At 40.2% G+C, this 23,346-nt stretch overlaps 2 protein-coding genes across 2 annotated transcripts in view; one reads left to right on the forward strand and one right to left on the reverse strand.

Annotated features, from left to right (window-relative positions):
* The window catches only part of LCT (lactase), a 55,970-nt gene extending 42,478 nt beyond the window's left edge, over positions 1 to 13,492 (forward strand). The window contains 10 exon segments of the mRNA XM_043993562.1: positions 561 to 749; positions 2,349 to 2,415; positions 2,971 to 2,995; positions 2,998 to 3,079; positions 6,170 to 6,304; positions 8,382 to 8,604; positions 10,200 to 10,260; positions 10,263 to 10,340; positions 10,343 to 10,417; positions 11,817 to 13,492. Of these exon segments, the coding sequence (XP_043849497.1) occupies positions 561 to 749; positions 2,349 to 2,415; positions 2,971 to 2,995; positions 2,998 to 3,079; positions 6,170 to 6,304; positions 8,382 to 8,604; positions 10,200 to 10,260; positions 10,263 to 10,340; positions 10,343 to 10,417; positions 11,817 to 11,983 (1,102 nt within the window). The 3' untranslated portion in view covers positions 11,984 to 13,492.
* Positions 13,493 to 17,280: 3,788 nt separating this feature from the next.
* UBXN4 (UBX domain protein 4) overlaps positions 17,281 to 23,346 on the reverse strand; it is a 37,951-nt gene continuing 31,885 nt past the window's right edge. The window contains exons 12-13 of the mRNA XM_043994554.1: positions 20,900 to 21,102; positions 17,281 to 17,954 (exon numbers count right to left, since the gene is read on the reverse strand). Coding sequence (XP_043850489.1) covers positions 17,816 to 17,954; positions 20,900 to 21,102 — 342 coding nt within the window. The 3' untranslated portion in view covers positions 17,281 to 17,815. The remainder of the gene's footprint in view (positions 17,955 to 20,899; positions 21,103 to 23,346) is intronic.

Raw genomic sequence — 23,346 nt, forward strand, 5'->3', positions numbered from 1 at the left:
ACCAACAAGGCTTGATCAATCCCGATACAAACTGTCAGCCAAAGGAGCTCGTGGCCTGAAAAGTAACTGAAGGAGAGGTGTCAGTATTGACATGAAGGATAGAAACTTCCTTCCTTCCTGGGTTACCCATTCCAGAATTTAGTAATCTTCAAAGTCATCATGGTCCTTTTGTTAGTCCTTCTTTCATTGGTGATATAGTAGATAGAGTGATGGACTTGGAGTCAGTAAGACCCGAGTTTCAAATCCTGACACAACATTTACTGTGTGACCCTAGGCAAAGCATAATAGCTTCACTCAGTGTCCAAGTTCCGTATCTTTAAAATGGGGCAATAACAGTGCCTATCTTACAGGGTTGTTGTAAGAATCAAATAAAATGGTCTAAAACACTATGTAAATGCGACTTATTTTTCGAATTGGTTAACACCATTTAAAAAAAAAATTTGGCTTTAAACTGTCACCAAATCAGACACTGTTAGAGAAGTGGTGGATGTCCAGATATACTCTCTGCTTTTTCGAATCCTAATTCCTTTGTTTGTGTTTTGGTAGGCATTTCCTTTTAGACCAGGAACTGCCCCCTATGTTGTTGACATAACTTACTCAAAGCTCTACGCTGAAGCCTGGCACCTGTATAATGATGTTCTACCGAGCCAAACAAGGGGACTGATTTCTATCAACCATCACAGTGACTGGCAGAGCCCAGAGACCCTTCCAACAAGAAGATGTGGAAGCAGCCAGAAGATATGGTTCAGGTGTGCTTGGATCCTTTGTTGTTATTATTATCCTCTCTCTCCCCTCTCTCTGCTCTCTCTCTTCGCTCGTCTCTCTCTTTCTCTCTGTCCTTCCTCTCAAGTCTTTTTGTCGCCCTTCTTTCAGTAGTCGGCATAGCTAGAGAGTGCTGACCTTGGAGTTAGGAAGACCTGAGTTCAAATCCTTTCCTATTAAGGCCTAATAGAGAGATAACTGGATGTGAATTAGAAGAGCGAGTTCTGAGTTCCGGGTCATCTTAAACAAGTCACTTAATGCCTCTGTGCCTTTGTTTTCCAATTGATTATAATGAACCCCTGATCACCTATTAGAGATTGGTTAATACAAAGATACTTTAGTTTTTGTGGTTTTGTTGTTTTCCTTAGTATTATTAAGAAGACAAAGTCATTAGAAGCAAGTGTTCCTTATTTTATGGACGTATGCATTCTAAAAATTTGGCATATAGTAAAATTATTGTAAATTTGTAACGCTGTGCAATTTTTTTTCCCCACTGGTTTCTGTTATGAAATTGGAGATAAGGTCACGTAGAAAAAACATTACCAATAAATGACTTGAAAACTTCAGTGAGAGGTTCAAGATGTTGACTAGGCCTGTGGCATACTCTGTTTATAATCTTGGGAATGTTTTTGCAAAACTATCCTGACCCCCAAATCTCCTGTCACTAGCAACAGAACATGGGAATTTCCTCCCTAGGACAACCCTGACTCTTAACGCTCAGAGTTCTGATTCTTGGCTCCCAAACCCTCCAGCCTCACTGCTTCATCTTGTCTAGTAGAGTTGGGCTGCAGTCACCCACCTGGTCAGTAGGTGTCACTGTATTGTATTATACACCGTGATCCAATGCTCCTTCCTTGGGTTTGAGGCCCTAAGGTTTGAGGGTCTTGGTTTTCTATCAGTTTATTCTGTACCTTTTGTCCTATATGCAGCCTTCCTTCCTCAGGTGACCAGGAAACAGGAGAACAAAAACAAGAAAACAACAAATTGAGAAAACAAAAACTCAGTTAACCAACTTCACCCTTTTTTTCAGTCAGAATTGAGTGACCAAAGGCTATGTGAAGATGGAAGGTCCCTTGGGGTTGGGCCCATAAAGATTGATTATTTTGGTCTTTAAGAGTTCTGCTACATATTAGCTGTGTGACCCTGGGCAAGTCACTTAACCCCAATTGCCTCACTAATAAGAGAAAAAAAAAAAGATTTCTGCTACAAGGGGCGCTATAGGTGCAGTGGATAGAGAGCACTGGCCCTGGATTCAGGAGTACCTGAGTTCAAATCCGGGCCGTCAGACACTTAACACTTACTAGCTGTGTGACCCTGGGCAAGTCACTTAACCCCAATTGCCTCACTAAAAAAAAAAAAAAAAAAGATTTCTGTTACAACCTCTGATGGGGATGTGGGCAAGAGGAATACTCTTCCCCACTGCAGAATCAGGAGGAACAGAACAGTGGGTCGCTCTTCCTTTACTTCTGGGGTTCCTCCAGATCCCACTATTTTGTAATGAATGTCTCTCAGCCTCTTTTCCTAAGTCTTTTCCAGATCTACTCCCTAAAGTTTCTTCTTCCAAGAGTGTGCTCTTTTCTTCCTAGTCAATCACAAAGACAGACAGTGAAAGAGCCACCTGCATCTTTAGCAAGTGTGGACAAATGGGAAGGGGTGCACAGAGCTTTGAGTCGAACTCTGTCCTTGGACTTGACTGCCCAAAGCCAGGGGTTAGCAGTTTCTATACTGACACAGTATTAGGTTATTTCAAGCCTTACTTTTTTCATCTGTAAACAAGAGGGTTAAAGATAGTGATCTCTAAGGGCCCTTTTCCAGCTCTAAACAGTATATCCGAACTCCAACATACTATTGGTTTAGTTATCTTGTTCCAGAGGCATCAGCAAACCTGTAAACTAGCCACACTATACAGTTATACTTTCATCACCCAGGCTTCCTGGAATTGCTGAGTTTGGAGATGTATTTTTTTTTAATTTTTTTAGTGAGGCAGTTGGGGGTTAAGTGACTTGCCTAGGGTCACACAGCCAGGTAAGTGTCATGTCTGAAGCCGGATTTGAACTCAGGTCCTCCTGACTCCAGGGCCGGTGCTCTAATCCACTGCACCACCTAGCTGCCCCTGGAGCTATTTGTAAGGTGGGGGAGGGTGGGGTAGCCTCCTGGCCAGCATCTCCCTTCTTAAGTTTCAGCTTTGTCCCTCACTCCTCTAATTAGTTTATGGGTGGCTGGTTCGCACATCCATCTTCAAGAATGGAGACTACAGTGAAGTTATGAAGACTCGGATTAGAGACAGGAGTTATGGCAGCAGACTCAACAAGTCTAGGTAAAACCTTTCACCTGTAGTTGGGCTTAATGGATAATTCAGGGGGCAGGGTATGATATAGAAGATCCTGTGTCTTCCGAATGGAGGCATAAGGATCAGTCTGCAAGTTCTATTGCCTCAGAGGATTTCCCCACCCAGAGCCATAACTAGAAATTCTGACTCCCAGGAAATTACCACAAAACATGTCCATGATGAACTGCATAAATCAACTTTTTAAAGACAAATTCAGTTGAGAAGGGGCCTTAAGGAGAGAGCTTGGTCATCAGAGCACACACACCCATGCTGGAGGGACGTTGGGGACAAACAAAGATCATAGGACGGTATTTCTGGAGAGGTCAGAACTTAGGAAGGGAATAGAGTAGGGCCAGGTTTACCTTACCTGGGAGACTATGGGAAGAGGAAGTTGGGCCATCTGCAACTTCCTGTGTCCATTAATTTTTCCTGCTAAATGCTAAGCTCAATTGGTGTCTTTCTTGTTGAAAGAATATGTGCTGTAAGTGTAAGGGACAAGTCACAGGCAGCCCAACCTTAGTTCTGGCTCTGTACTCCCTCGTCTCCTTCTCAGGAGGACAAGTGGCCAGCCTCAGTCTGTTTCATCCAGGTGATGAGTTTGATTAGTGAGTTTATGTGATGATAGGCCATCCTTCCTGTATAGACTGGACACCTCTTGATCTGGCACCACCAGGACAAAGATTAATTTTCCAGAGAGTCTGCTAGAATCAGGGGATAGTCTGCAGTGAGGGAAACAGAGAGAAGGTACTAGGGGAGTAGGGAATGGGATGGGAGAAGGGATTGAAAGAATTAGGACTCTGACTAAGAAGCCCACAAGTGGGTGATGATAAAGGGTTAGGGATATTTATTAACAGGGACTACTGAATATTACAGACATTGGCAGATGTGATTGTTTCATCTGCTGTTTTTGGTTTTAATTGTTATTTCATCAATGAGAGACTGCTCATCCTAGTGGAGAAGAGGGAGTTGTTTTTTTCTTAGAAAAATCATGCTGGGTGCGCTAGGTGGCGCAGTGGATAAAGCACTGGCCCTGATTCAGGAGGAACCTGAGTTCAAATCCAGCCTCAGACACTCAACATTTACTAGCTATGTGACCGTAGGGGCAAGTCACTTAACCCTTATTGCCCCACAAAAAAAAAGAAAGAAAGAAAAAAGAAAAAAATAATCATACCAAAAAAACTGAAAGATTTTAAAAAAATTTTAAACCAAGAAATAATTGTGCTATAAAAACAAAAGGCATTAATAAAAAATATTTTTAAAAGAAGAAAATAATTCAGGGCACTGCACCTTTGCCTAATCCTTGTTTGTTGAATTTATTTTTTAATCCTCTCACTTCCCCAAGAACTTTTCTCTATCTTCAAGATTTCAGGTGTCAAGAGCAAGGCAGCAACCAAGAAGTACCCCGTCTTTATTTGCCTCTACTGGGAAAATCCTTGGAAGCCAAAGCCATCTGTCATAACTCCATCTTCATTTCAGCCTTTGAACATGAAAACAAGAATTTCCATCAAGCACCCCCCAAATCTTGATTAAACTGCACCTTCGTGCTTAACCATTTGATGGGTGCTATGAGGAGTATAAGAGTTATGATAGCCTTTGCCCTCAGGGAGCTTACAGTCTAATCTAGTTGGGGATAGAAGAGGAAGCAGCTACAGTACATGGGGTTTTTTGGTTTTTTGGGGGTTTTGTGTGAGGCAGTTGGGTTAAGTGACTTGCCCAGGGTCACACAAGCTAGTAAGTGTTAAGCGTTTGAGGCTGGATTTGAACTCAGGTCCTCCTGACTCCATGGCCGTGCTCTATCCGCTGTGCCACCTAGCTGCCCCTACAGCACATGTTAAAATCTTAGGTACTCTCTTGGGGTCCTAGGTCCTTGAGATCGACCTGCCTGAAGGAAGAGTTGTTTGCATACTGGGAACTAGAGAGAAGACTAGAAGGATAAGTTAGGAGGGCCCTGCAAGTCACACAGAGTAGTTTGCAATGGGTGTGATATGCAAGGGTTTTAGACATCTTCTACCAACTTTTCAGAAATGCTAGTAGAGTTCTCCCTCAGTTTGGGACAGTTGGAAGGGGCTGAGGCAGCTGTTCAAGAGCAGGGGCATTTCCAGTAGAAGATTTTGATTCACTAAACTAAAGGTCACAGAAAAGGACCAAGAAGGAGTAATGAGGCTGGCCCAGAGCAAAGCATGGTGTCCCCAACCCACCTACCTCCCAGTATTTTTCCATGGGTGAAATGAACTCAAAAAAAGACAGACTGTGATGATCAAAAATATACTCATGAAAAAGTCACAGTGCGCTGTGTATGACAGAACCAAAAAAGAAAAAGAAAAAAAAAAAAAGAAAAACCTCAGAGATGTGTAGGAAACAAATCTAGTTTCTCAAAAAGCATATTACTTTAAATTCTCCCTCCTAAAAAATGAGAATTAGGGGTGGCTAGATGGCACAGTGGGATAGAGCACTGGCCCTGATTCAGGAGGACCTGAGTTCAAATTCAGCTTCAGACACTTGATACTTACTAGCTGTGTGACCCTGGGCAAGTCACTTAACCCCATTGCCCAGCCAAAAAAAAAAAAAGAGAGAGAGAAAAATGAGAATTAGATGGAAAGAAGTACCCAAAGAAAAGGAACAGGGAATCAGATACATAGACACTAACATATGAGAAAAACAAAAGATACAAGACTTGATATAAACAGATATAAATATGATCTTAGAGCTAAAAACATGAGTCAGGTGGTTTGTGACATGGGATTTTTTCTTGAAAATCAATCTGTTGTGGGTATAAGAATTAGAATGGGTGGTGCTCTAAGTTTGGATGCAACCTGTAGGGCAAACACAAGGAACCCATTTTGAAGTGGTGAGATGAGAAGGGATTGCACACCCTTAGTCTCCCCCCCCCCCAACACCTAGCCACCTGAGTCATTTGCTTCTGTTCACTAGGACCATTGCTTCCATTGGCAATGGAAGCCAGCCTATGGCATGGCCATGCCCAAAGGTCATCAAAGGCCTATCAAGAAGAGAGATGAGACATAACCATGAGCCTCCTTGAGAAGGCCCCTCCTCACTGTCTTTGCCTTTTAAACTTAGGCTCCCAGAGTTTACTGAAGATGAAAAGAGGAGAATTAACGGCACGTTTGATTTTTTTGGCTTAAATCATTATACCACTGTTTTGGCTTATAACCTGAATTATCCAAACATCATCTCCTCCTTTGATGCAGACAGGTAAGCCTGCTGTCATTGCTGAACACAAAGAAAAATGGAATCAAAAAGTCAACTTCATAGGTTTAAATGCCTGTTCTGCTTCCTTCCTCTGTCACCTGGACAAATCACCTAGTCTTATTGGACCTAGTTTTCTCAACTATAAAATGAGGGAGTTGGATTAGGGCAGGTAGGTGTGCAGTGGATAGCACTGGGACTGGAGTCAAGACCTGAGTTCAAATCCAGCTTCAGATATTTCCTAACTGTGTGACACTGGGCAAGTCACTTAACCTCTATTTCTTCTGTTTCCTTATCTGTAAAATGGGGGAAATAATAGCACCTCCCTCTCAGTATTGTTGTGAGGATCAAATGAGATAATAACTGTAAAATGCATTAGTATAGTGCTTGGCATATATGGGTTGTTGTTTATCCTTCACTCTTGAAGAGGATCAATGACATCAAGCAAAGGTAATGCCTTGACTTGCTCCAATATGACAGAGCTGTGAAAAGTCATCAGCCTTGCTCTTTCCTCCAGAGTCATCAAAGTCCAGTGGCAAGACAAAAGGTCAAGACAAATGGCAATGGCTCCCACATATAAGCACTGTATAAATTATATATATAGGGGCAACTAGGTGGCGCATTAGATAGAGCACCAGCCCTGGATTCAGGAGGACCTGAGTTCAAATCTGGCCTCAGACACTTAACACTTACTAGCTGTGTGACCGGCAAGTCACTTAATCCCAATTGCCCCGCCAAAAAACCCCCAAACAAACAAACAAAATAATAAATTATATATTGTGTGTGTATGTGTGTGTAACATGCATGTATTTTTTATATGAATATATGATTTGAAGGGAAAGAGGTCATTCATGAGGTGGAGTATTTAAAGATTTTATAAATAATAATACTTGAAGTGGCTCAAAAGAAAGAATCTGATGTAATCTCATGATAGGGGAAAAGAGCAGGCATCCTTCTCCTATTGGACAGATAAGAGGCTGGAGGCCTGCAGGTTAGGTGACATAGCCAAGATCACACAGCTAGCTGATGGTGGAGCCAGGATTGCAGTGAAGAGCACTAGTAGCCAACTGGGACTCTTTATGAGGTTCAGTCAAATTGACAAAAAAAAACAATACCTGGCACTTTTCCCATGATCAATAGATTAACATTTCATGTGAAAGGCTGGGGATGATCAGTCAGTCAATTGTCATGTAAGCATATGTCAAGTGCTCACTAAATGCCAGGGCACTGTGAGCCAGTGCTGGGATACAAAGAAAGGCAAAACCATGGTCCCCTGCCCTGGTTCAATCGAATTCTAATGGGGGGGGGGGGAGGGGGCAACATGCCACCATCAAATGTACATGCAAGAGATATACAGTGGAAAAAAAAAGGGGGGGGGCAGCTAGGTGGCACAGTGGATAAAGCACTGGCCAGGATTCAGGAGTACCTGAGTTCAAATCCAGCCTCAGACACTTTAACACTAGCTGTGTACCCTGGGCAAGTCACTTAACCCCAATTGCCTCACTAAAAAAAAAAAAAGAGAGAGAGAGAGAGAGAGAGAGATACAGTGAGCATTCCAGGCATGAGGGACAGCCAGACACATGAAGAAAGATGCTGTCTGCATCAGAGAAAGAAATGATCAATAGAAGTGTGGCACAGAATAATTTTATGTGTATATATGTATTAGGTAATATATATTATATAATGTATAATATATATTACATATATAGTGTATATGTACAGTACAGAATATATGTATATACATTGTATGTATATGCATACACACATACTTATTTGTCTAATGTTAGCCATCTCTAGGTGGGGCGGGGGAGGGGTGAAGAAAAAAAGAATTTTATGTGATATTTTTATTAGATATTTTAAAGGAATAGCAAGTTGTACATAATAGATTTGCAGTTTAACGTGCAGTCTTTTATGATACTATGCTAGGGACATGTTTATTTTATTCCATAAATTACAAATACAATAAAAACATATATCTTTTAAAATGCACACAGTCTTGGAGATAGGTGGGGGCTATAGATGGGGATCTGGCAAAATGAGATCTAAGCTTTTGTCTCTCACTATGTTTAATTCTTGTCCCAAGGGGCGTGGCTTCCATAGCAGATCGCACTTGGCCAGATTCTGGCTCTTTCTGGCTGAAGATTACTCCTTTTGGCTTTAGAAGGATCTTGAACTGGATATAGGAAGAGTACAACAACCCTCCAATTTATATTACAGAGAATGGATTTCTGAGCGAGGAGCCTTAGACCCTCAACGATACCATAAGAATCTATTACCTCCGAGTTACATCAATGAAATTCTCAAAGGTACTTCCTTCAGCATAGCATCAGCTTGTGACCTTCCCAGATAAAAGTCAGTGATCATTAATACTTGGGACAAGCTTGTAAATTAATGGTTCATCGGTAAATCACCCAATTCATAGACGGCAGATGCCCTCTCTTAGCTGACTTCTGTCTCTCTAGCTTGAACTTCTGGCCAGGGGGCGCTAAATGGCACAATCAATAGAGCACGCGCCCTGGAGTCAGGACCTGAGTTCAAATGTGGCCTCAGACACTTAACACTTACTGGCTGTGTAACCCTGGGCAAGTCACTTAACCCCAATTGCCTCACACACACACCAAAAAAAAAAATGAACTTCTTGGCCAAGGGCCAGTTGCCTGAAGTGAATTACCTCAGTTTTTTCACTGTGGTCTCATTGTGGTATTAACCTTTAAACCATGACAGTGCTGAGAGTGCTCACTGGTATTTCCAGAAAACCGATCCTATTGTTCACATTTATAAACCTGGGGTTGGTGGAAGGGTCAGTATACAAGCCAGATCTAGAGCTAGAAATGTAGGGAGAAAAGAGTGACCCTTATTCAGCTATGGAACAGACTGTTTAAGTGGTCTTATCAATCTTAATAACAACTATGATATTACATGAAAGTTGGATTTTGCTCCCCTTTAATAATTAGCTCATTTGGAGTGGGAGAAAAAAGGTCAGGAAAAGCATTTGTTGAATTCAAAACATGTGCAATATGTCCTGCTGTTGTTTTGTGCCCTGCTTTGTTCCCATGATTCTTCTTACAGTTCAGGCCCTGAAAGGTTGCAAATGGTCAAGACCTTTCCAGACCTTTAGCTTCATAAAGAGTGGCTCCGGTGGACAGTTGTGTACTACAGTGAGAAGTTTATCAAATTGTCTGAATGACAGTGCAGCCTAGAGTTAATGCCAAAAGCCAGACTCGGGAGTCTAGATCTCATTCCTACTGAGTTAACACGTAGAGAAAGAGGGTCTAAGGAACCTTTGTTCACCAAAACATTTTGGGATTGTGCTGTGGGAACATGAGATTTTATTTACATGCTGAGTTGTCAAAGAAGTGTACAAGACTTTAGATTGTTGAAAACTCCTAGGGAAAAAACTTTATCCACAGATCAAACTCCTGCTTAATGATCCCCAAAATGAATGACCATTTCTGTCCTATTTGTGTGTAGTGCCTGCTGTATAAAGAGAATTAGATGATAAGAGACCACACACTGACTGACACAGGCAGCCCTGGAGAGACAGGAAGGAGATACCTAATCAAAGGAAAGCAAGAAGCCAACTCAGTCCTAGACAGCAAAGTGACAAAATCCTTCTACCCCCTGTCTCCGCTGGTTCTGTCTATGACCCTCTATTGTCATGGTTGGACAGTTTAGCGTGTCTCCCTGTTCTGCAATCCCCATTTGCAAAATGAGCAGAAGGCACACCAAAGAGGGTGGGGATAGGGAGGATAATTATAGGCAGAAAGGATTTTGGGGAAGAGTTTCCAGAATACGAAGTTTTCATGGGTAGAAGCATATTAAGGTGCTAGTAAGGACAACACTGTACGTAGCTTTTCGGGAAACTTCCTACCTGGGTTTCTCTCTTTGTGGCAGCTCTCAGGATAAAGTGGATATACGTGGCTATACTGTCTGGTCTCTGATGGACAATTTCGAGTGGGCCACTGCTTTTCAGAGAGGTTTGGTTTGCATTTCACAAACTACACTGACCCCTCCATCCCAAGGATTCCCAAGGAATCTGCCAAGTTTATGCCTCTCTAGTCAAGTGCAATGGCTTCCCGGACCCAGCCAAAGGGCAGCACCCCTGCCTCCAGTCAGAAGGTGAGACATGGCCGAAGGGCTGCTGGGTGAGAGGGGAAGGTGGGCTCTCTCTCTGTCTCCTACTAGATCCTTAAAGCCCAGTGTGGACACATGCTCCAGGGGATTCTTGTCATGGAATGAATGACATTGAGTTTTCTGAACTGTAGTTACTCAGAGAAGGCCAGTAGAGCCTAATGGAAAAGAAGCCTGGGCTTAGAGCAGGCAAACCTGGTTTAAGCACTTCCTAGATGAGTGACCCTGTTCAAGGTCACAACCTTTCTCAGTTTCCTCATGAGGAAAATGGGGAAAATAATAGTTCCTACCTCATAGGTGCTTGTGAGTACCATAATGACATGTGTGAAACTGCTTTGCAGGTTTCTAGTCCCTGGTATACACTGGCTTTTTAGGTAATTTGTGGTTGTCATTCAACCTTTCTAGGCCTCAATTTCCTCACCTATTAAACGGGGATAATATGATACCTATGGTTATCTTACCTCTATTTCTATGGTAATGATCAGATAACAAGTGTAAAAACATTTTTATTTTTTATTTTTTCACTTAATAGTATTTTTTCCTATTACATGTAAAGATAGTTTTCAATATGCTTTTTTGTTAGATTCTGAATTCTAAATTTTTCTCCCTCCTTCCCTTCCCTCTTCCCTCCCCAAGATAGCAAGCAATCTGAGATAGGTTATATACATACAATCATGTTAAACATATTTCCACATTAGTCATGTGGTGAAAGAAGAATCAGAACAAAAGGGGAAAACCTCAAGAAAGAAAGAAAAAGTAAAAATAGTATGTTTCAATCTACATTCAAATTCCAGTTCTTTTTTCTGGATGTGGAGCATTTTTCATCATGAGTCTTTTGGAGTTGTCTTGGACCATTCGTTGTATTGCTGAGGAGAGCTAAGTCTATCACAGTTGATCATTGTTGATCAATGTTGCTATTACTGTGTACATGTTCTCCTGCTTCTGCTCCCTTGTGAAAACATCTTAAAAATATAAATCACCATCATTAGGAATTATTTATTCAGTTTATACTACTGCTACAGACCACCTCTCTGACGAACTTTTGAATCAATAATAACAAATTCATATTCACATACTTCCAAAAAAATTGCTAAATGCTTCATTTGCTCTCATAAGCCTTGATGTATTTGTTTGGACTAATTCCTAGAATACACTTCAAATAATGCTAATGGCTCATTAATATGCATTCAAATTAATATAAACCCATGAAATGGAACATGTAGTTTTACTACTGTAATGAAAGATGAACTTTTTCATTGAAACATTAGGCTACCTTTTGTGACTTATGGGATCTATATTTGGGTTATGAGATTGACAGTACTTTGGGAAATGAATAAGTAGACATAACTTGGAGAATAAACTATCTCGTATGGTGTTTCTCTCGTAGATGCTGTTCCCACCATTGAATCTGTGACAGACAAGCAAGTTCAATTCTTGGGGCTGACGCTGGATGCCACCAATGCAGAAACAGCCTTAAACATACTCTTCTCTCTCGTGATTATTGTTGTCTTTGGATTGGTATTTATATTATATAAATATTGCAAGGTGGTCTAAAAAAAGTCCAAACAGCACCAGCCAACAGGAATTGAGTAAAATGTAGTATTTGCTGCATGCCCTAAAAGTTGGCTCTTCCATAAACACTTTGGAGAAGTTAAAGCATCGATGAGTTCTTTGAATGTCTTCTTCAACTCCCTGCTTCTATATTGACCTGCCTTATACAATTTTGAGAAAATAGAACAGAATAAAAGATCAGCTTATAAGTAGCTAGTTTACCTGGGACATCAGACTTACTACCCCTCATTTTCTCTAACTGCCTGATAATCTACCATTATTTTTGTTTTTGTTAAGACCTTTCAGTCTTCTAATCTATTACAATGCAGACAATGCTGGGCAAGTCACTTAACCCTCATTGCCCCCGCAAAAAAAAAAAAAAATGCAGACAATGCTAAGAGTAGGAGTGTCACACCTTAAGACTTTATTAACCCATTACTGTTGAGGGATTTCCCATGTATTCAGGCATTTGGGGCAGGAGAGAGGGGACATAGGAGGGCCACCAAAAAAAAAAATCTTCCCACTTTGGCCTGTGCTCCACCTAAGAAAAGGTCCTCCTCTTTACCATTTATTTTTAAAAGTGCAGACATGAGCAAAAGCCACCATAATCCTATCGCACATAAGTGAACTTAAAAAGCAAATAAAACACAAAAACTGAGTGGCTTGCGTTAGCTTTGGAGTTGTCTGACTGGGTCTTTTCCCCGTAACACTTTAAAAATTCTCCCTACCCCTATTTTCTGGTATAAGAAATGAAAAAGGACTTATGAATGCTACATTATGTTCCTCTTGTCAGTCAACAAACATTGAGTACCTATATGCTGAAGCACTGTACACAAATAGAGAAGTGTGGGGCGGCTAGGTGGTGCAGTAGATAAAGCACTGGCCCTAGATTCAGGAGGACCTGAGTTCAAATTCAGCCTCAGACACTTGACACTAGCTGTGTGATTCTGGGCAAGTCACTTAACACTCTTGCCCTCTGCAAAAAAACAAAAACAAATAGAGAAGTGAGGTAGTCCTTGCCCACTAGGAGCTTACATCTATTGCTTTGAGAAATAAAATGTTTCTGCACATACCTACAAAACATAGGTTTGGCAAAGGTTTGGGTGTTTACACTTGATTCAACTCAGATCCACCATTGGCCAAGGTCTTTCTTTTTTGGGGGGGAGGGGCAGTCAGAGTTAAGTGACTTTCCCAGGGTCGCACAGTGGTCAAGTGTGCATTTGAACTCAGGTCCTCCTGATTCCAGGGCCAGTGCTGTATCCACCATGCCACCAACCTGCCCCCCAAGGGCTTTCTACTGAAACTCCAAGAAATATATATAGCAGATATTCTTTACTGCATTTAGCAAATTCTATGCTCTATCCAGTTAGGAAAAGTAGACCTACGGAAGCTCCATTCTTGGTATCACAGTGATGTAGGATGGAATTAAGATGATCAATTTGATCATGAGTCATCCCAAAGGAATTACAAGACTCTCAGTTTCCCAGGTTTTATTGAAAGACTGTTGACCACAGGGAGAGTACCGGAAAAATGGAAAGGTATCTCCCTAATAGGGAAAAAGAAGACAGATATAGTATGGATAAATTGATTATCAGTCTCATAATAATCTCCACCTTAGGGAGGTACAAAGGGGTTCATATCCTAATTTGGACTTCCTGCGGTGGTAAGCCAACCCCCGAGGGCAGGTACCTTTTCCATGAAGGTGTGTTTGCGGGGTTTACACATCATAAGGTGAATCTGGGAACAAATTTGGCCTTTTCTGAGCGTGTTCATAAAAACATACCTCAACTCGCCAAGGTCAGAGTGACTTTGTGTTTTTGATCTCTTTTTAGGCCTGGTTTCTGGGTATTAACATTTATCAATTACGGGGGCAGCTAGGTGGTACACTGGCCCTGGATGCAGGAGGACCTGAGTTCCAATCCAACCTCAGACACTTAACACTTACTAGATGTGTGACCCTGGGCAAGTCACTCAACCCCAATGGCCCTGCCCCCCACCCCCCCCAAAAAACATATCAGTTAGGGTCTCTGTGACCTGTATCTTTGTTTTTGTTGTAGGTTGTGATTAATGGGGACCAGACCTCCAGGTAACAATTAAAAAGAACCTAGGATTGATGAGGGTCCAGTCTTAAGTTATCCATTAATTCCTTTCAGAACTGGGGTCTGTAAATTATAGCCCCTCTTGGAGCTCAGATCTAAATTAGAGCTCAGGGTCTTAAGTTTGTCTGCTAACTCCTTCTTTACCTCCTCCATCAACAGGAGCTAACAATTGGCCCACCTATTAACAAAACTTGGAACTAGAGCAATGTGTGAACATAAGCAAAATAAACCACTCCAGCGATACCTCCTTGGATGTGCTAATGAGGGAATGTTATCTCAGTTGGAAACCCAAGAAAGAACTCTGAATTATTCCTTCCCAGGAATCTAGAAAAACAATTTTCTAAGTGCTTCGCAATTATCTGAACTTTTTTCATGTCAATCACATCAAATGATCAAATGGACAGTCCATACAGAATCTAGACTTTGGTTTATTTCTGTTTGGAAACACCTATTTGCTTTTCAAGGCAAAATTATTTTAATTTGAAGTAAAAGTATCCTCTATTTTCATGTGTATTCCTTTGTATCAGATAGAGAGGGTGATAAGACAAAGGGCCTATTTTGATGTTTTTTTCAGAGTCATGGCTTTCTCTTTTCTAAATGTTTTAAACATTCCTGACTAGAATTCTATTATCTTTAACAGCTAATCCTCTCAAAATGCTCCATATACTATCACAAGAGGCTCAGCATTTTTCTAAACTGCTTGTCCCACTCACTTTTAAATCCCCATTTGTGCTTGAGTAATTTTTTTAGACGGGACGGAGGGTGGCAATAATAATTTCTGGTTAACAAACTTCTTTCACAATGCAAATCAGCACAGTTGTTTGTAACTTAGCATCTTAAGGTTTTGTGTTGTTTTTCTTTTTGGGGGGGGGGGGCGAGATACAGGATGGGGAGGGGACTATTGTCCAGGGTCACACAGACAGTATATTAAGCTTTAAACCTAGGGCTTCCTGACTCTATGTATGTCAATGCAGTGTCAAAAATTAAGGTTTCTGAAATGCATTTAGAAATTTGAAATGATTCCTAAAGGCAAGATTATTTGAATTTGCAGTAATCTTTTTTTTTTTTTTAGTGAGGCAATTGGGGTTAAGTGACTTGCCTAGGGTCACACAGCTAGTAAGTGTTAAGTGTCTGAGGCCGGATTTGAACTCAGGTACTCCTGACTCCAGGGCCGGTGCTCTATCCACTGTGCCATCTAGCTGCCCCGTAATCTCTTTTTAATGTGTATTCCTTTTGCAACAAAAAGAATTTAAAGTGATAGGATACTTTTTAGAATCTCAGATTACTGATGTTACAACAAACAAAACAATCTTCTTTCACATATGGTTGCCAAGTTTAACAGATGAAGCCAACAGAAGCTGTCTGCTAAGCTGGGGCCAATAGTTGCATGTTATTCTTCAATGACTGACCATGCATGACTAAAGAAGGAAAGCAGAGTAGGAGCAGTAAGAGACTGACCACCCAGTATAAATAATTTCATTAATATTCAATAGGAAAGATAAGATATTCAAAAATTTGTTTCTAAATTATTTTACTCCTTATATTTGGTCAGAAACCAAGGAAATAAATTACATGAAATCGTGGACATAAAAACTGCTAGAAATGTTAAGATCACATATTCAGAGATGGAAGGGCCTCAGAGGTTAAAGGTATCATTTGTTTCAGCTAAGACACATAACCATACAACTGGCCCTATACTATTATTTTGTATTAAGTTATCAGATCTGCTTGCTAAATTTGTCTCCAGGATAAATTTAAGAGATAAATGCTTAAATGTTGGTTTGAGCTACTGGAAACTCTTCTAGTCTAACACAGTAAAGAGAAATTTAACTTCTCAATTTCAATTATAGGTATTTCCACATGCCCTCAACTTTCCCAGGTATCTGCTAGCAATGGCATTAGAAAGGAAACCATTTCCTTATTCTGAGGGAAAGTAATGATGTGTTCTGTTGTGACTAATGTATTTAGTGGGAAGCACAAGAAAATACCTTCTTTATTCATTAAAAAAAGATACAGTTCCATCCCAAAGAGATCATAAAAAAGGGGAAAAGGGACCCACATGTACAAAAATATTTTAGCATCTCTCTTTGTGGTGGCAAAGAATTAGAAATCGAGGGCATGTCCATCAATTGGGGAATGGCTGAACAAGTTTTGGTAAATGAATGTAATGGAATACTATCATGCTGTAAGAAATGATGAGCAGGCAGATTTCAGAGAAACCTGGAAAGACTTAAGTGAACTGATGCTGAGTGAAGTGAGCAGAACCAGAACATTGTACACAGTAACAGCAACATTGTGTGATGACCAACTGTGATAGACTTGGCTCTTCTCAGCAGCACAATGATCCAAGATAACTCCAAAGAACTCATGATAGAAAATGTTCTCCACATCCAGAAAAAAGAACTGTGTGGATTATGAATGCAGATTGAACCATACTGTTTCTACTTTTTTCCTTTTTTGAGGTTTTTCCCTTTTATTTGATTCTTCTTTCACAACATGACTAATGCAGAAATATATTTGATATGATTGTACATATATAACCTACATCAGGTTGCTTTCTGTCTTGGGGAGGGAGGGGGGAATAGAGGGAGGGAGAAAAATTTGGAACTAAAAATCTTATGAAAACAAATGTTGAAAACTATCTTTATATGTAACTGGAAAATAATAAAATACTTTTATGATTAAAAAAAAAAGATATAGCTCCGAGAGAGTAGTGTTTTCCAAGAAGGTTAAAGACAGATTTGTGGCAAAAATATAATTTAACCTAAAAAAGAAAAAAAACAATTAAACTGTATAATGTATGGAGCTAAACAATTCTCTAAACACTGCCACCTGTCCTTGTCCAACCATAAGGTTCACAGGGCATTTGGGCCCAACTCCCTGGGCCATATTTGTTCTACCAAAGTCATTTTTTAATGAAGTATAGAAAACCAAAAGGAAGAACTTAAACAAAAAAAAAACAAAACCCAACTGTTGTGTATATGCCGAGGACAGAATGAAAAGGTCTGTACCAAATGGCAGGCAAAGGGATTTCTAACAAAGAGACGTTATCCGTGGCCATTGATGGACATGTTCTGGACATGTTCAAGGAAAAGAAGTTTATCCGTTTGTTCTACTGAGAGTGGTAGATGAGAGACAGGGAGGGTGTCATGTAAACTCAAAAGCCCAAATGACTAAAAACTTTTATACAGAAATACTAGCAATCAATTTTTTTGGAAAAGACTTTTATTTAGCATTTGAATAACAGATTAAAAACTACAAGGTTTGTCTTGTAGTTGCAGAGCGATAGAGAAAAGTTAAACATAAATTATCATCTGATTGGCTAACTAGAATAGAATGCTTCTGACACAAAGTCAAATTATTCCGTGGCTTACCAGTTGTATGAGCTCCAAGATTTTGGGAGCAAACTATCTATCTATAAAGTGCCACTTCAGCATAGTTGGGCTTGTGAGTGTATGAAATACTGAATTTGAAAGCTGATGGAGGTTTTATGAATCCTTTTGATTCTTTGAGCTAGCTGTTGATTACCATATGCAAAATTTTATTTGTCAGCTATACTATCTCTTGACTTTTCTGAGTTAGGCAACTTGAACCCATACCCTCTAAGCAAGAATAAAGAGAGACATTATAGAGACCTGTCAGTAAAACATACGGCAGCCCCACTTGTCCAGTAGAGTTTTAGTTGAATTAAATCGTAAGAGAAACAATGATTATTGCCCATGTATAACTTGTCAAACTACATTTGTTGGGTAGAATTTCCATTCCAAGTGTTGTTTTCATCTTCACCATCATCTTGAGTCCTCAATCTATATATTTTTCCTTCTTTTTTGAAGTCTTCTCCACGTTTTTCTAGCACTCTTTTCCTGACCCCTTCCCTGTTATTCCAAAAAGAAAAAAGAAAAGGGAAGATACTATTTATTTGTTTTTGTTTTTTGTCTTTTGTTTTTGCCGGGCAGTGGGGGTTAAGTGACTTGCCCAAGGTCACACAGCTAGTAAGTGTCAAGTGTCTGAGGCCGGATTTGAACTCAGGAACTCCTGAATCCAGGGCCGGTGCTTTATCCACTGCGCCACCTAGCCGCCCCAGGAAGATACTATTTATAAAAACTAAAAGGCATCCTCTGAGATTTCAATTAGACACCAACAAATAACAGAATATTCTAGTATAGGTCAGTATTTAGGTTTCAGTCTTGACATCTAGAAAGAGATTGCTTGATATGCATCAAAAGGACACAGTCCCTGTGATTAGCATCCAGACTGCCTAGCTTTGATCACTGTGAGGAAAGTTTGACCTCTTTCAGAATTACATACTTTTTAAACTGAGGCCAAAGCTCCAACTGTCACTGTAGTTAAGTTTACTCTGCTGTTTTAGCTATCTCCTATGTTTCACAAACAAGTTATGTGCCTGGGTAAAAGAACAATCCTGAGGAATTGTAGCACCTGGGTTCAAGTAAGTTTTGTCTAGAAAACCTTTAAAGTCCCCCTTCCGACTCTAACTTTCTACAACTGTATACCCAAGGGCACAATGAGCTGGGCCAATGTTAGCAAATACCCCTGTTGCACTGATGATAAAGGTGAAGACAACATTTTAAAAAGTAAAAAAGTAAAATATTAACAGACATGCCACAGGCAGAAAATAGTTTCTTGAGAAATCATGGGCTTCTATGGTCATAGGGCAAAGAATGTGCATAGACAGAATTGATGAGAACAGAGCTATTTCATACAGAACAGATTTCAGAAAAATACCAAAGATAAGAAGAATGCTAACACTTTCTTAGGACAAATGTCTGTAGGACAAAAACTCAGAAAAAAAAATAAGAAGACTTCAGTCGAGTGATACAGAATGAAGAAAGCAGATCCAAGAGCACAATGTATGACTCCCACAATGTTAAGTAACAGTAAAACTAAGAAGCAAATTCTGCAAAATGTAATGAGGAAACCTTGAGCTTGGAGAACTGATTATGAAGCATACTCCCCTTCCTCAGTATGGAGAAGTGCTAGCCCAGACAGCTGAGGCACGACAGCTGTGGAATGTAGCATATGCTGTCAGAGGTTGGGGTTGTGTTGGTTGGATCTCCTTAAGGATTTTTGCTACAAGGATGGTTCCAAATGGGTTGGGACAAGGGAAACAACTGTGGTGTTAAAATAAAAGGCAAATGTAAGAAAAAGCCAAACAACTCTAAATTTTGCATCACACAAACTGAAAAAAGATGAGAAAAGTCAGGTACCATCAATTTTGGAAGGGTTATGGAATGAAAATGTTGTCGATTCACTAGAGACTGAGTTCATCTGTTCCGGATTTCAATGTGAAATCATGCAAAAAAGTGACTATACTCATCCATGTTCTATGACTTATCCATCCTACTATTGGGCACATTCTCTGAGTAAGTCAAAGGCAGAAAGGTCTTCTACATACCAAAATATCCATAACAGCACTCTTTCTAGTGGTAAAGAATAGAAAACAAGGTGGGTACACATCAACTGAGGAATGGCTGAGAAAACCATGATACTGAAATGTAACGGGATGGCATTATGCCATAAAATGATGAAGATGAGGAATTCAGAGAAATGGGAAGATTTGCATAGAACATTAGTGTGAACAGCTATATTACTACAAGGAAGTTGAACTGAGGAAATGAAAAACCAATGGAGGTCCCAGAGAAGAAATAATGAGATGATCCTCCCTCCTCCCAGCAGAGAGACAGGAGACTGCTAGGAAAGAATACTGTATACACTGTATCAAATGGGATTAATGGATTGGATATTTGTGCTTACCTGTTATATCACAATGAACATTGATTTACAGGCAAAGACAAAAAAGAACAAAAGCCTTGTCTCAAAGGGCTCACATCCTATTGAAAAGATTAGCATCTACACATATAAGTACATACAAAGATATACAGAGGAAACACAGGAAGACTTGGGGAGGATAGGGAGGGATTGTACAAAATGTACACTCATGAAAGTGAACTCTGAAGGTCATTAGGGATTCTAAGAAGCAGAGGCATAGGGATGGCCCATGCAAAGACATGAAGACAAAAGAAAGAATGTCACCTTTGATGCACAGCAAGTTAGTCAGTTTGGCAGGATGTAAGAGTATATGAGGAGAGAATAATAGACTTGGAAAGGTAGGCCGGAGTTGGTCTGTGGAAGACTTAAGAAAACAGAGGAGTTTGTAAAGTGAATAGGAGGCCAGCTTGTTGAAGCTTGTTGAGCAGTTCAGAAACACTGGCAAGAGACTTAACTTTTTACCTTGGCAGCTGTGTGGAGGATAAAGTGAAGAAGAGACACACCTGAGACAGGGAGGCTATTGCAATAGTTCAGATGAGCTGTTACAAGGCCAAGACAAGTGTGATGGCCATGTGAGTGGAAGGTAGAGGACAGATCCAAGAGACATGGTAGAAGGAGAAGCAACAAGACTTAGCAACTGTCTGATAATGTAGGGTTTCAGCAAGGAAGTAAACATTACTTCAATGTTGTGGGCCTGGCTAAGAAAAGATGGTAGTGCCCGTCACAAGAGAAAGTTCAATCTGGAGGGAGGGCTAAAATAGCTACTATAACAACAAATACATCAATGATGTGTGTGTGTGTATGTGTATATGCATGTGCATGTGTCTGTATACACACACACACATTTTTTTTAAAGAAAAGACAGCAAAAGTTAAAAAAAAAAGTAGTTTGATTTTTCTTCCCAGAAGTAGAAATACAAAAAGATGGAAGAACAACCTCTCAGCTATATTGATGCTTTCCCATAAAGTACAGCATTTCTAACATTGTGATTTCTCTAAGTATCACAGCAAATGAGGAAAAAGTGATTAAATACCTGTTTTCTGAGCTGCTAGATGCTGTGGGCTTTGTGTGCTCCAAAGCTGTTGATCTTATTGAAGTCTGAGAAGGAGGAGGACTGGTAAATAAGAAGTTACTAATCAATCTCCATATAGCAAAAAATGGGTAAAGGACTGTTCCCAAAAACTTCCACAATTCTCCACTTGACGACTGTACTACAGATGTAGCTGGTCTTCCTGCCTGATAATTAAGAAACAAAAACATGGTTAAGTATAGCATTTTAAGTATTTCACAGAGAATCATGAACAAAATCACATCTGAAATAATAAATGATCCTTGTAAGGAAAAGACGTCCATGTACATAAAATCCTTCTGGTTTACTACAGAGAAAGGAATTAGAGCTGAGATTTCAATGGTATGGGGGGATGAGGGGGGCTTCCCCTCAGGCTGGCACCTTCTTTGCAAGTTATAGTTTTACAGAGTTGCCAAGGACCCTGAGAGGTGAAGTGCTTTGCCCAGGGTTCCAAGGACACCATGTTGGAGGCAGAACTTGGAAGCCAAGCCTTCCAGACTACCCCGAACCAGTTTGTTTTATCTACTATATGAGACTGTGATCACCTTAAGAGCAATAGTCACGTTTGAGCTTTTCTTTGTATCCTTAGTGCTCGTACAATCCTACCAACTAACCAGCACTTAATACCAGCTGACATATCACACTGCCTCTCTGGTTTACCACAAACAAGCAAAAGTTGTCATTTTCCTTTCTTTAACATTGCCTCTTTTTTTCTTTCTTTCTTTAACCAGGGTGTAAATAGCTAGGCTACAGTAGATCTTGCATTCTCTAAAGGCTGGCAGGCAAAAACAAAAATGCACAAAAAAATGAGAAAGCACCTCTTATAAATGAGAAAGGCAAGATTTCATGGAGTCTAAGAAAACCAAATAAATTTTGTTATGCAAAACCAGCATAATAACTTATAAGCAGTCCTCACCAATATTAGATAGAATGATTTCAAATGTTAGACCATAAAACCTCCTGATTATACAAGATTTAAAGGATCATCTAAGTGGAACAACTGACAGAGTACTGGACTTGAGGTCAGAAAAACCCAAGTTTCAATCTTCTCTCAAACACTTACTAGCTATGTGACCTTGGGAAGCCATTTAACTTTTACCTTCAGTTTCCTCAACTGTAAAAGAGGTCTATTAAAAGCACTTACACTGGGGCAGCTAGCTGGCATGGTGGAAAAAGCACCAGTCCTGGATTCAGGAGGACCCGAGTTCAAATCCAGCCTCAGACACTCGACACTTACTAGCTGTGTGACCCTGGGCAAGTCACTTAACCCCAATTGCCTCACCACAAAAAAAAAAAAGCACTTACACTTCAAAGAGCTGTTATAAGGATAAAATGAGGTAGCATATGTAAAGCACTTTGCAAAACACAAAGCACTGTTGCTCATCCTTTATTTTTTGAGGAGGACCAAAGACATCACAAGTAATGTCCAAACTTTCTTATGAATTGTTTTTAAATGAGGAGGGTTGTGCTAAGTCATCAGACTCACCGTCTCTTCCAGAGTTATCCAAGCCTAGTGGCAAGACAAAAGTCAAGACAACTGGGGGCAGCTAGGTAGCACAGTGGATAAAGCACTGGCCCTGGATTCAGGAGGACCCGAGTTCAAGTCCAGCCTCAGACACTTGATACTTACTAGCTGTGTGACCCTGGGCAAGTCACTTAACCCTCATTGCCCCGCCAAAATAAATAAATAAAATAAAAATAAATATATGAATGAATGAACGAATAAATAAATAAATGAATGAATGAATGAATAAATAAATAAATGCCAAGACAACTGGTGATGGCCTGGAATGAAGTAGGTGACCTTCACATTATGAAAGCACTAGATATTACTATCTAGACACTTTGCCTTCTATTTCTCTGCTCTGCTGACTGAACTCTGGTCCTTTCTGTTTTGCTTCTTTTGTTTTGTTTTGTTTGTTTTTTGTGAGGCAATTGGGGTTAAGTGACTTGCCCAAAGTCACACAAAATAACTTGAAAAGAAGAAGTCTGGAATACCAAAGAGCAACAACTGGTGAAGGATACAGTAAGGCTTTACCTGAGGACTCTTTAGGCTTTCTCTCAAGCACCACTGTACCTGTACCTGTACCTGTACCTGATCTTAATTAGACCTAATTAGAGTTACCAAAGATGGCCTAAAGATTAGACCTAATTAGAATTAGCAAAGATGACAAACAAGTCAGACTCCAATATTCATGGGCATTTTGATGTGAGGTGAGCAGAGCTGTTGACCAACAAAGCTTTTGCTCATGAACATATGGCCCAGAAAGTAGCCTGCTCCTTTTTAAGCCTTTCCCAAAAGTCTCTAAGGAGCCTTACAGCACCTGAGTAGCTAAGAACCAATGCCTTATGGCAATATGCTGCCTTTGGTTTCTTTTGTTTTTTTTTCCTTGAAAATTGATTTGGGGGCA

Source organism: Dromiciops gliroides, chromosome 3, assembly GCF_019393635.1.
Source record: "Dromiciops gliroides isolate mDroGli1 chromosome 3, mDroGli1.pri, whole genome shotgun sequence".
Classification (NCBI taxonomy): domain Eukaryota; kingdom Metazoa; phylum Chordata; class Mammalia; order Microbiotheria; family Microbiotheriidae; genus Dromiciops; species Dromiciops gliroides.